This window comes from Haliotis rufescens, unplaced genomic scaffold (assembly GCF_023055435.1).
Source record: "Haliotis rufescens isolate VD_foot unplaced genomic scaffold, xgHalRufe1.0.p SCAF_10, whole genome shotgun sequence".
NCBI classification, from domain to species: Eukaryota; Metazoa; Mollusca; class Gastropoda; order Lepetellida; family Haliotidae; genus Haliotis; species Haliotis rufescens.
The window spans coordinates 15385281-15398943 of NW_025963780.1; the positions used below are offsets into that span (position 1 = coordinate 15385281).

Sequence of the window (13663 nt, forward strand, 5' to 3'; positions counted from 1 at the left end):
CAATCCAGTTATTGACATCATGAGCATCTACGCAACTGGGATACGATGACATGCATCAACCAAGTCAGTGAACCTGACCAACAGATCCTCTCGCCTCTCACGACAAGCATAATCTCTACCCGAAGCAACACTGTTGTACGACTTCCAAATTACAACTTCATTATGGTTGCCACTGAATGACCACAGAAATTCTTACATAAACAAATGTGGTTTTAAATAGGGATGTCAAAATGTGATGACCTGATTTAACGGCTATGGCCATTGGTCAAAATATCGAAATAAACAATATGTATCCCACTTGTTTCAACAAATAAAAACAATTAAAGTACGATACAAAAAATGCCACAACTGACATATGCTGTTGTCTACAGAGAATAAATAACGCGCTGCAACGAAGACTAATGTCATCCTTTTTTTAAAAATATGTTTCTCATCTCCAAACCTCGGCCAGCTAGAGAGCGGATGGGCGTAGAAAATACATAAAAAAACGAACATTGTCCTCACTAATTCTCACTTATTTTATGATTTTTAAATATTTTTTAGAACACTTGGTAACAGTCTTTAAATTAATTTATGACGCAGATCGAGTCGCTTTGTTTCTGAAACAAATTATGAATAAATATAGCTTACGCGGCATTTCAGGAGTGTGCAATGGAAAGAGTTTTTTTCACATCACATAGATAAGAAAATGTATTATCATTTCATGTCGGAATGAAAATTCATGGCGGGCGGAAGATGGGAAACACAGAAAAAAATCAGGACAGCCTTGGACTGATACCTGGCAGAATGTCCTACGATATCACGTGATTGCCGGCCGTTTTGTTCAACTTCCGATATCTGCGAGACTGTGTACATAATGTCATATTTGCTGATTTGTTGTCGCCCATAGGACAAAATACAAGAACTGTGGACTCGGCGTATTAACTATGTCACATACTGTTAAATACTATTTGTTGTAGAATTGAAGATATAGAAATTTTTCGAGGTGTGTTATAGTCAATGTCTACTTCAGTCAGACTCAATCACTTTCCAAAATGACTAACTTTAGACATTAACTATAACATATATTCATTAACTTGGACTAAATTTTACCAAAGGTCATGAAAATATAATTTAACAATCAGTGACGATCAAGCCAGCACGTCATGCACACTGTAATTGAGAAACACTAGCTGTGACGTAATGTACACTATCGAATGTGTATGCACACCCCGCGGCATATGTTAGCGAACACATATGATCAATCTGATCATCTGAGCCCGCGGGAGTACACCCTTGAAACAATATGTTTATTACACGCTTATCAGTCCCGGCACATCTGTGGAATACAATATACGCCGGTCTCACTTTCAGCCCGAATAACCAACGCACTGAAATTATTTTGTACCTGGTTCTGAAACCAGTTTAGCGGTTTCGAAAACCAACATTTACCGATTAGTTTGAATCATCAAAAATGACAAATATGTAGAAGTGTCAGATACGTTGTTTCAAAGACATAAAAAAGAAAAAAACAACATATGAACTGACAGTTTATTCTCATGAAGAGAGTTAAGAAGTTTCGATTCTCTACAGTGCCTAATCTGTCTCCAAGACCCTAGACAGAAAATAAATTAAAAGGTAGTCCAACTCAAGTCTAGAATGATTTGGCAATTCTAGGATTATTCTGTGCTCCATTTGGATTACATTATTTTATTTTGTAGATATGTATTTTTAAATAAGATAACTCTATTTCTGGGACAACAAGTTAGTGTATACAGTGCCCAATGCTCACCGCATCTTAATTTGACAACAACGGCCATAACACGCTGTTTTAAAAGTGCATTCATGCCGCGAAACAACATAAATATTTGAAAGAATATATCTCAGAAACTGCGTTATTATTTCAAACAGTCATATCCTTACAACTACACTTTTATTAATATTTTTTGTTTTTTTTTGTTTAACGCCACACTCAGCAATATTCCAGATCTTATGACGGCAGTCTGTAAATAATCGAGTCTGGACCAGACAACCCAGTGATTCACATCATGAGCATCGATCCACGCAATTGGCATCCACCAAGGCAGCGAGCCTGACCACCCGATCCCGTTAGTCGCCTTTTACGACAAGCATGGGTTGCTGAAGACCAATTCTAACCGGAGTCTTCACAGGATGTCATTAATATGTGTGTATGTCATTTATCGTGCTCCGACATCATGGATTGTTGCTCATTCCATCAACCACTAGTCTGCCAAGTCTAGACACGAATACAGCTAGCTAGGACGTCGTGATCAAGCCGGAATATCGTTGACCTCAGCGTAAAACAACTGTCACTCACTCAATAGTTGGTGAAAATGGAATTACAATTTACACAAGGGGAGGTAAGCAGTAGAGGTGGGAATGCAAGTTAACAAGACAACGCTTCCATCTGATTGGCTCTACCCTTAGGCAAAGTTCAGCAAAGTATATACCTCTGACGGACACACGCCACAGGGACAAGTCTGTCTGATGACAGCGACGATGGGTGAACAGAAAGTAACACGATAGCAGGTAAGGGTTGTTTTCTTAAAGTTGTTGATATATTTGGAAATGTATACTTACAGGTTTCGGCAGTTTGGTCTTAACTATAACTATCCCCCACTTTCATGAATATACTAACGGTGTGTTGAGATATGTGCGACGATGTTGATTGTGACGTAGCGCGTCTTTTGGGTGACGTAGACGTCCTTTGGGTGTACTACTTACTTGGAGGAATTAGCGGTAGTAGAGGTCACGACTGGCTATCACCTTGAAGAACAGAGTAGGCTGTTTGAAGAACAGAGAAGGCTGCTGGGTTGATGGCGTTTATTCAGTGGAAGTACTAGTAGAGTGAAAAGTACATTTAATTATAATAACAAGATAATATAATACGTGTGCAACACGTGTTCAGAGGTAGTCACATTCATATAATCGTATACATATAATTATAATTATTCGATACGTGTACAACACGTATGATCATAATAATATAATCGGTATACAACATATAATGACATGACTCTATAGATGTACAATACGTATTTTAAGGTTTAACAGATGGTTATTAAAAAGGCATTTACTACGAGAAAATATGTCTTGTAGAAAACAGTACACGGTCTCACGCTGTCATGCGTGGATATTTAACAACATACTGTTATAACAGACAATATAATATAATGTTGGCCGACTCAGTTTTCATTGCTACTAAGTTGCAGGCAAATCATTGTTGTGAGTATGTGTCACTGAATGTAGGAACGTACAAGTTATTGACATTGGTACGCATACTCATATTGGGATGTTACCGTGCAACTAGTATACTAATATACAAAAATATACGTTCTGTATTGATATCATCGTATACAATGGCATCTATTACTTACATCTGTATATACAATCTTAAATGCTCCTAAGAATATTCATCACGTTTCCGAATTAATCATAAATATATGTAATAATAAAGTAAGGTCGCACGTGTTCGAGAGACTTACGTAATTTGTTTTAGGCCATTTTTTGAAGAACTAGACACCTCTATTATCATCTATATCCTGTACATTCTCATTACGTTATGCCATAGTGTCATTGAAATAGTGTTATATTCTTCATTTATAATCCAACACGGATGCCATCGAGTCTATCTGGCGAATGGGTTTACGAATGGTAGTTTTCAGTAAACTCGGATCACTTGCCGGTATCGTGGACATTACTTTGTTGTTTGTCACTGAGTGAAGGTACTTCAGGTACCAGGTATTTCTCATCCGTAATGCACATGCCGCGCCAAGAGTCGGCCGTTTATATGGTTATCACAGCCAATGGCAAGTATTGACACATATTGATGACTATATGTACTAATAGGAGGAAGAGTTTCCTCCGAGAAAGTAACTCGGGAGAAGGTAGGAGTTGTTTTCTTAAAGTTGTTGATATATTTGGAAATGTATACTTTACAGGTTTTGGCAGTTTGGTCTGAACTATAACCACACACGCGCTTTCATTAGTATACTGGTACGGTTATCATACCCCTTGTCAGTACTACACATATGGATAAGTATATATTTGTAAACCTGTGGCCGGCCCTTGCCCCCAGGCTTACATTGATCCAGGGCCCGGGGATTGCGGGGGAAGACATGTCTCCTGTATACTTCCTGCCTTATTGGAGCAGATTATAGTGAGGAACGGGTCGTTATACTGCTTGGTGAGGTAACCGCACCTCTGTCCGCTCCCTGTAAACGATTCTGACTTGTCGCTACACGTGCAGAGCTACCGGCTGTTCCATTGTATTTTCCTAATAGATTTCCGATTTGGAACACAGCGCACTAACAACCCCGCCATAATGTACATGAATCGTAATGCCACGAAAACCGCAAAATGATTCGCTTACTGAAATACATGACTTCAAATATATGTATATTATATGTTCGATCTTGCAACTTTCTATGTACTTCTTATCGCGGTGGAAACGTCGAGAGGGTTCGGGTTTTTGGACGCCATTGCTTAACGTATTGACGGATAAACAATCTTTACCGATCCAGTAAATATATTCTTGCACCACCACTTTGCTACGACAACGTGGGTTGTGGTTCATACACCCAGCCACTGCTGTATTATTCACCCAGAGTTGGCTTTTCAAAGGTTTACGTAATATAGAAGCATCATTGTTGAATGGGGTGTGTTACATCCTTCACCCATGCACCTACCAGACTGCACGCAGCAGGTGATCATCACAAAGTGTGAAAGACATGACAGCGACGATTGATCAACGCATATACAAAGTCAGTTTAATTATCAGTTTCAAGAATCCATAACATGTTCGCAAGTTGTAATTAAAATCCTATAACAACTTAAGATCAAAAGTTAATCATGTTCAGCCGCTATTTACCTGGAGTTATAGGACATGTTCAGTCATTATGTACCTTGGGTTATATGACGTGTTCAATCGTTACATACCTTGGGTTATATGACGTGTTCAAGTGTTACATACCTTGGGTTATATGACGTGTTCAAGTGTTACATACCTAGGGTTATATGACGTGTTCAAGTGTTACATACCTAGGGTTATATGACGTGTTCAAGTGTTACATACCTTGGGTTATATGACGTGTTCAAGTGTTACATACCCTGGGTTATATGACGTGTTCAAGTGTTACATACCTAGGGTTATATGACGTGTTCAAGTGTTACATACCTTGGGTTATATGACGTGCTCAAGTGTTACATACCAAGGGTTATATGACGTGTTCAAGTGTTACATACCTAGGGTTATATGGCATGTTCAGGTGTTACACACCTTGGGTTATATGACGTGCTCAAGTGTTACATACCTTGGGTTATATGACGTGTTCAAGTGTTACATACCTTGGGTTATATGACGTGCTCAAGTGTTACATACCTAGGGTTATATGACGTGCTCAAGTGTTACATACCTTGGGTTATATGACGTGCTCAAGTGTTACATACCTTGGGTTATATGACGTGTTCAGGTGTTACACACCTTGGATTATATGACGTGTTCAGGTGTTACACACCTTGCATTATATGACGTGTTCAAGTGTTACATACCTTGGATTATATGACGTGTTCAAGTGTTACACACCTTGGATTATATGACGTGTTCAAGTGTTGCAAACCTTTGGTTATATGACGTGTTCAAGTGTTACACACCTTGGGTTATATGACGTGTTCAAGTGTTGCAGACCTTGGATTATATGACGTGTTCAAGTGTTACACACCTTGGATTATATGACGTGTTCAAGTGTTGCAGACCTTGGATTATATGACGTGTTCAAGTGTTACACACCTTGGGTTATATGGCATGTTCAAGTGTTACATACCAAGGGTTATATGACGTGTTCAAGTGTTACATACCTTGGGTAATATGGCATGTTCAGGTGTTACACACCTTGGGTTATATGACGTGCTCAAGTGTTACATACCTTGGGTTATATGGCGTGTTCAAGTGTTACACACCTTGGATTATATGACGTGTTCAAGTGTTGCAAACCTTGGGTTATATGACGTGTTCAAGTTTACACACCTTTGATTATATGACGTGTTCAAGTGTTACACACCTTGGGTTATATGACGTGTTCAAGTGTTACATACCTTGGATTATATGACGTGTTCAGGTGTTACACACCTTGGATTATATGACGCGTTCAAGTGTTGCAGACCTTGGGTTATATGACGTGTTCAAGTGTTACACACCTTGGGTTATATGACATGTTCAAGTGTTACACACCTTGGGTTATATGACGTGTTCAAGTGTTACATACCTTGGATTATATGACGTGTTCAGGTGTTACACACCTTGGATTATATGACGTGTTCAAGTGTTGCAGACCTTGGGTTATATGACGTGTTCAAGTGTTACACACCTTGGGTTATATGACATGTTCAAGTGTTACACACCTTGGGTTATATGACGTGTTCAAGTGTTGCAGACCTTGGATTATATGACGTGTTCAAGTGTTACACACCTTGGGTTATATGGCATGTTCAAGTGTTACATACCAAGGGTTATATGACGTGTTCAAGTGTTACATACCTTGGGTAATATGGCATGTTCAGGTGTTACACACCTTGGGTTATATGACGTGCTCAAGTGTTACATACCTTGGGTTATATGGCGTGTTCAAGTGTTACACACCTTGGATTATATGACGTGTTCAAGTGTTGCAAACCTTGGGTTATATGACGTGTTCAAGTTTACACACCTTTGATTATATGACGTGTTCAGGTGTTACACACCTTGGATTATATGACGTGTTCAAGTGTTACACACCTTGGGTTATATGACGTGTTCAAGTGTTACATACCTTGGATTATATGACGTGTTCAGGTGTTACACACCTTGGATTATATGACGTGTTCAAGTGTTGCAGACCTTGGGTTATATGACGTGTTCAAGTGTTACACACCTTGGGTTATATGACATGTTCAAGTGTTACACACCTTGGGTTATATGACGTGTTCAAGTGTTGCAGACCTTGGATTATATGACGTGTTCAAGTGTTACACACCTTGGGTTATATGACGTGTTCAAGTGTTGCAGACCTTGGATTATATGACGTGTTCAAGTGTTACACACCTTGGGTTATATGGCATGTTCAAGTGTTACATACCAAGGGTTATATGACGTGTTCAAGTGTTACATACCTTGGGTAATATGGCATGTTCAGGTGTTACACACCTTGGGTTATATGACGTGCTCAAGTGTTACATACCTTGGGTTATATGGCGTGTTCAGGTGTTACACACCTTGGATTATATGACGTGTTCAGGTGTTACACACCTTGCATTATATGACGTGTTCAAGTGTTACATACCTTGGATTATATGACGTGTTCAAGTGTTACACACCTTGGATTATATGACGTGTTCAAGTGTTGCAGACCTTGGGTTATATGACGTGTTCAAGTTTACACACCTTGGATTATATGACGTGTTCAAGTGTTTCAGACCTTGGGTTATATTACGTGTTCAAGTGTTACACACCTAGGGTATTTGACTTGTTCAATTGTAACATACCTTGGTTTATGTGAAGTGTCCAAGTGTTAAATGTGTCACTGCCTCCACAAAAGGAACAAATCATGTCACCATGTTTTCTTTGAAATCCTTCTTATTTTCACTGCTATTTCCATTAATTTTCTTCAAGACTGAATAAGACACGCACATAATGCTAAGGTAGACGGTGACTCGGGTATAATTTACAGTGTACCGGTATAGGCTATGGTCTAAGAAGTTTCGTGACCTAGGCGAGGAGACAGAACTGGAGATAAAACACGCGATGTTAGTGTTCAATATTTCGCGACTCCATGTTATGTGACTTCAGTCAAACAAGACAAACAGGGCGCGTTGGGGTTCGGTTGGGATGGCAAGTGGAAGGATGACAGCTGCGTGGTTGTTTGTTTGTTTGTTTGTTTGTTTGTTTCAGTCCTCCCAGACAACAGGGAATGAGGTGCTCACTGTATTGAAAGAGTGAGGAGTTAGTCATGTTTACACATTTAGCAGAATGAAATAAACACTATATAAAATATATTGCATTTGGTAGCAAAACAGATTTCAATGAAATATGTTATTATTTTTGCAACAAATGTTACTTCTGTAACCGACCCTCCATAATAGTTATGAATACTTGATAACTTCAGGCAATTTATCAACCTACTTCATCAAGGCAAAGTTCGAGGACAAACATCTCCAGAAAGAAGTCCGTCAAGGCACAGTTCGAGGACAAATAACTTCAGAAAGAAGTCCGAAAGTTCAAGGAAGACGCCGCCATGATGTACCGCCTGCTTATCGCAAACTATCGTTTACTGAAATATCTACTCTTTTTCTCTGTGATCCTTGTAATTCTATTGGTAAACAACACGTTAAGGGAGTACGCTGAACGTGTTAAAAGTATTGACATAACCAAGGTTCTTGAAAACAAGGTTTTTTACAGCGATAAAATATATGACATCCATGACCACAGCCACAACGAAGTGGATGAATTCTTTGACTATTCCACCTCACAGAACTGCACCGTGCGGGACTTACTGCTCAGCGCGGATCCCTCCTTTCATACTGTAAATCAGGATGTATTCTGTGACGAAAAGGCAAAAAGCAGTGACGTCATATGTAGGTGGTTCTTCACACAAATTGGAATGAGCGACATCCATGATGAAAATGCATGCAGGCGTACCGGAAGTGACTCCAAAGTACCCAAAATTGTGTATTACGTCATCTTCGGGCCATACACGTTTCAGTTCTATCATTACGTAAGTGTCGTGAGCGCCAGGCGGTTTATCAACCCTTCAGCCATCTACCTGATAGGAGACGCCCACCCCAATGGGGACTGGTGGAGACAGGTTCTGAGGGACGTTCCGGGAGTGAGGTTCATCTACAGGGAGAAGCCCCCGGGGATAAACGGCAAAACAGTCCAGTGGAAGCACCACTTGTCTGACCTTGTGAGATTACAGGCGCTGTATGGTAAGTGTCATGAATTGTAACTATAGCTCCGGTCACTGAAGAGTTCATTTTAATTCGTTACAGGCCAGTACATGATTTGGTTATAATTACGAGATTTATAGGAAAGCTGTTTTTGTTTTGTTTCTAACAACTCTTCACATATATGTCACGGGACAGGAATAAATGTACAACGAAAATAATAGAGAGGCTAGTAGGCAATCTAAATAAAATCAGATCTATGTTCTCGCTGCCGCTAAACAAAGATCTGAGGACATCCCATTACGGGTCACGGCAGGACGACCTTTCGCGAACGTTGACCGACGACTGAAATGACATCAGCCAAGTCGACATCAGCCAATTAGAAAGCAGCTTTCTTGAACTTTACGGCACTCGTTTCAACAAGGCGAATTCCATTTCTGTCTACGCTTGAAAAATATATTGACACAGTTCTCGATTAATATTTTGAAAACTGAACAAACGAACATTCCGGAATGTCTAATATATGGTTGAGAGTGTATGGCAGTGCTTCCCACGTACTGTGCAACGCCTCCTCCGTTCAAATGTTTATCCCACGGAGTCGAGAGATAGACGATAATTTTGACAGAATCAGTCGTACAGGCCGTAACTGTCATTCGGAATACCCCGTGTTAACGTTTTCGAGGTTGCATGATTTGAAAATACATTCCGAATGTCGCTTTCATGATCTGGTAAGCGATGCTTTGATTGGTCGGATGAAAGGTCGTTGTGACGTGACCCGTAATGGGATGTCCTTATGGGATCTTATTTTAATGAGATTGGGCTAGTAGGGTTCACGAGGCGTGGCCACTGAATGTGCTGTGCCGACAGTGGTTGTTCGGAGAAAGATCAGAAAAAAAGATAAACCTAAATGGGGTAACTGACAGAGGTGTTCATTTGGCGATAATGATGACTGCATGTCCCCCAGTTGAGTTTACATTGCGTAGGTAGAGCCTTTAACTGGTTGGTTCGTTTTCAGCCGATACAATGCCGGTTAGGCCTCCCTGCTAACAGTTTGAGACACGATCGACAAGGCCGGTCTTGAAATACGTAATCTAGACACGTCTGCTAGCATTTATCAACCTGCTACACTGTTATGACGTTAAATTCAGAAGTAGATCGGCACAGTTGCCAGATTTTTGGTACGGGACTTACAAGTAGGTTTCGTCTGTAGCCTGTCGAACACCCACAGTTCCAGGAAAGTGAGTTGGAGATCACCCACGGCCAGCCAGCCCACAACGTTCTGCTTGTGATACTGTTGGCCAAGTTGGTTGGTTTGTTGTTTAACGCTGCACTCAGCTATATGACGGCGGTCTGTAAATAATCGAGTCTGGACCAGACAATCCAGTGATTAATATCATGAGCATCCATCCACGCAATTGGGATCAATGACATGCATCAATCAAGTCAGCGAGCCTGACCACCCGATCCCGTTAGTCGCCTTTTATGACAAGCATAGTCATCTTTTACGGCAAGCATGGGTTGCTGAAGACCTATTCTACCCCGGAATCTTCAAGGGCACTGTTGGCCAAGAGGCGAGTAACGGGATCGGGTGGTCAAGCTCGCTGACTGATTCATGTCGTGGTATCCCAATTGCGCAGGTCGATACTCATGATATCAATCACCGAATTGTCTGGTCCAGGCTCGATTACTTATACCGTCATGTAGCGAGGAAATTCGTTACAAATAATTAAAGAACTGTATCCCTTTTGGCCATATAAGTATATAATTGTGTTTTGTCGTGGCAGCTAACGGCGGCATCTACCTGGACACTGACATGGTGGTCACTCGACCCCTGGAACCTCTTCTGGATTACGACATCACAATGGGGCTACTGGACAACGGCACCGGAATGGGCAACGCCATCATCCTGGCCAAGAGGGGGTCCAAGTTCGTCAGAGAGTGGTATGAAGGATATCGGACGTACAACAATAAAGAGTTTTACAAGAACTCGCTCCACGTCCCCCGGGATATGTGGCACAAGAACCCCAAGAGCATCCACATGGAATCTGACAGACTGTACCGGCCGAACTGGTTCGAGTCGGACTTGCTGTTTAAGAGGAACGACTATCCCTGGAGGGACAACTATGCTATACACGTGTGGACCAATCAAAACCCACTCCCTAAAGGGTTTTCTGACATTAACCGTTTAAACACCACCCTCGGGCAGATATTCCGCCATGTTTTATATGGAAGTACAGATTATAAAACTGACGACACGTGAGGTAACACAACAGTTGGGCCTGTATTTATTGTTTAAGCTGTGTGGCCATGTATGAGGCAGAGTTTATGTTGTGCGTGATCGTGTCCCATGTTATTATTATATTATATTATACATTTAAATATTAATACCGCACTTTTCCAGGTACTATAGTATTATTAGTTATGGTGTCTTTAGTTGCCGTATACGTGTCACATTTTTCTGCTAACCTAGTATGACACCGTATATGGCAACTAAAGACACCATAACGAATTTATTATGCCGATAAGTGCACTATTTGGTATCTTTGACGCACATGTCATGTCAAAATGAAAACTACAACCGGTATAAATGACAGGACCAGTTGGAGCTTGAACCTTCATAGAGTGAGGGCGAAACTGTATGAACGTCGGAGCTTGAACCTTCATAGAGTGAGGGCCAAACTGTATGAACGTCGGAGCTTGAACCTTCATAGAGTGAGGGCCAAACTGTATGAACGTCGGAGCTTGAACCTTCATAGAGTGAGGGCCAAACTGTATGAACGTCGGAGCTTGAACCTTCATAGAGTGAGGGCCAAACTGTATGAACGTCGGAGCTTGAACCTTCATAGAGTGAGGGCCAAACTGTATGAACGTCGGAGCTTGCGACACACAATTTTATTTAGTACGTGTGACTTCATGTTTACTAGACAGCAATACAACAACCAACTATATCACGAAATAAAATAGTTCCTAAAAAAAGAGGTGACATGAGCGTATGGATGCACCACTTGCTCTTCAGAAACATCTTACGCAACACAGGTGTTCAAATAATATCACCATTAGATGAGAAAGGTCTGTAAAGAACTACCTCAGTAAGTCAGTCACTATGACAGCGCGTCGTAATACATTTACATCAAGTACAAGACGTCAAAATGGCCGGCACGATAACCGTGACGGGAGAGATTTCCGATGTTGTTAATGAACCGACGATCATACAGCTCCGACGTTCATACAGTTCACTCTATGAAGGTCCATACTCCGATGAACTCACACAAAGTCAAGGTCAATTCTTAAATGAACGTGATCGACCTCTCGTCCATGGAAAAGTCGTATATCGTGTAAACGTCAAATTAAAAAATTATTGCTATGTGACGTCATTGGCGTCACGTTGTTTGTTTGTGACGTTATCCCAAAGTATGTTTTATGACGTTGCTATTTGTAACTCAGTGACCTCCGTTGTAAGCTTTTTTTCTCTGTATTTTTTTTATAAATAAAGTCTTTATTCTTTAATAAATAATGTCTTTGCTCATCACAATTAATGATATTAAAACACAAAACAGTGTCGAATAACGAATTTCTGTACAAGAATTTCCATGTGAAATATGTGAGGTGGGTGTTGGAAAATTCAAAATGGCTGTTACTGACAGTATATAGTCTCATATTAGGTCAGTAACAACCATCTTGGATTTTTACTGACGGTATACGGGCTCATGTGGGGTGAGTAGTTCTGCTCTCTGATTGGTCAATCTCTTTTTCAGGCATAATAACTGCTCAAATGCGGTTCATTTGTTCCCCGACTAGTGGATCCATATGCATTCCAGTTATCATTCTCAACTCCCTAGGGAGACATACCACCCAAGCTGTCTACGGGTGCTAGAGTTTTGTTGTCACATGCACCTCACATATCGGATACCCATATCTAGCTGGGTGAACAGAGGCACATTTGAACTAATTATTAAGTCACTTGCCAACAATGACACTACACGTTTTGTGTTACAGGTGTATGCACCTATTGTGTTTCCACTATCTGGTCATCTACCATCGGACTAGTGGGTTCTTTTGAGTGCACATAGTGAACGTACTGTACACTAGGGGTAGTGGCAACACTGTAAAGAAGTGTAAACATTGTTGGTCCATAGGCCGAATAACAACCCGGTCACTAGCGGGAAATAATCTCAACACCTGGCACTTTAGACCAGGACTTCTGCTCAAAAGTGTGATGTGTTTGTATGACTGCGTGTAGACCGCTTATCCGGACTCCAGATATGCTAAAACCTCGTTTACGGACGATATTTGTGTGAAACGAAATATATACTACATAAAGTTCTTCATTTATCCGGAAATCCGGTTTCAAGATCCGGACAGTGAATTTCAATTACCAATAGTGAAAAATACACGCTACTGTGCCCAGTTTACTGGACAGCGACCACGCTTGACGATGTTAGTTTTGCAATTCATCATCCCGCATCCAACATCAAAAGGGAGGGCATCATGTGATCACAGTGTCTGATTTGATTATAAAAAGTGTTCACTGCGTATCTGTACTTCTGTTTGCAATATATTTTATTAATTGTATTAAAACAAATCAATATTGTTTACATTAATTTCGGCGAGGGTTTGGATAAAAATTCTGAGTTTCATTAAAACATTTACCAATTCAACATTAATATTTGTTGTGTTTCTTATACAGATAGGAATAGGTTACATAACACAATTCATGATTTTGTTTTAATGTTATTGCCACTCTATT

The 13663-nt window shown here is 40.5% G+C and overlaps 1 protein-coding gene across 1 annotated transcript; it reads left to right on the forward strand.

The window, feature by feature from the left end:
* Window positions 1-2428: 2428 nt before the first annotated feature.
* On the forward strand, window positions 2429-11649 carry LOC124121263. The gene is made up of 3 exons (XM_046484224.2): window positions 2429-2529; window positions 8139-8958; window positions 10701-11649. The coding sequence occupies exons 2-3, from the start codon at window positions 8268-8270 to the stop codon at window positions 11174-11176; spliced, it is 1167 nt and encodes a 388-aa protein (XP_046340180.1). The 5' UTR covers window positions 2429-2529; window positions 8139-8267; the 3' UTR covers window positions 11177-11649.
* The last annotated feature ends 2014 nt before the right edge of the window (window positions 11650-13663 follow it).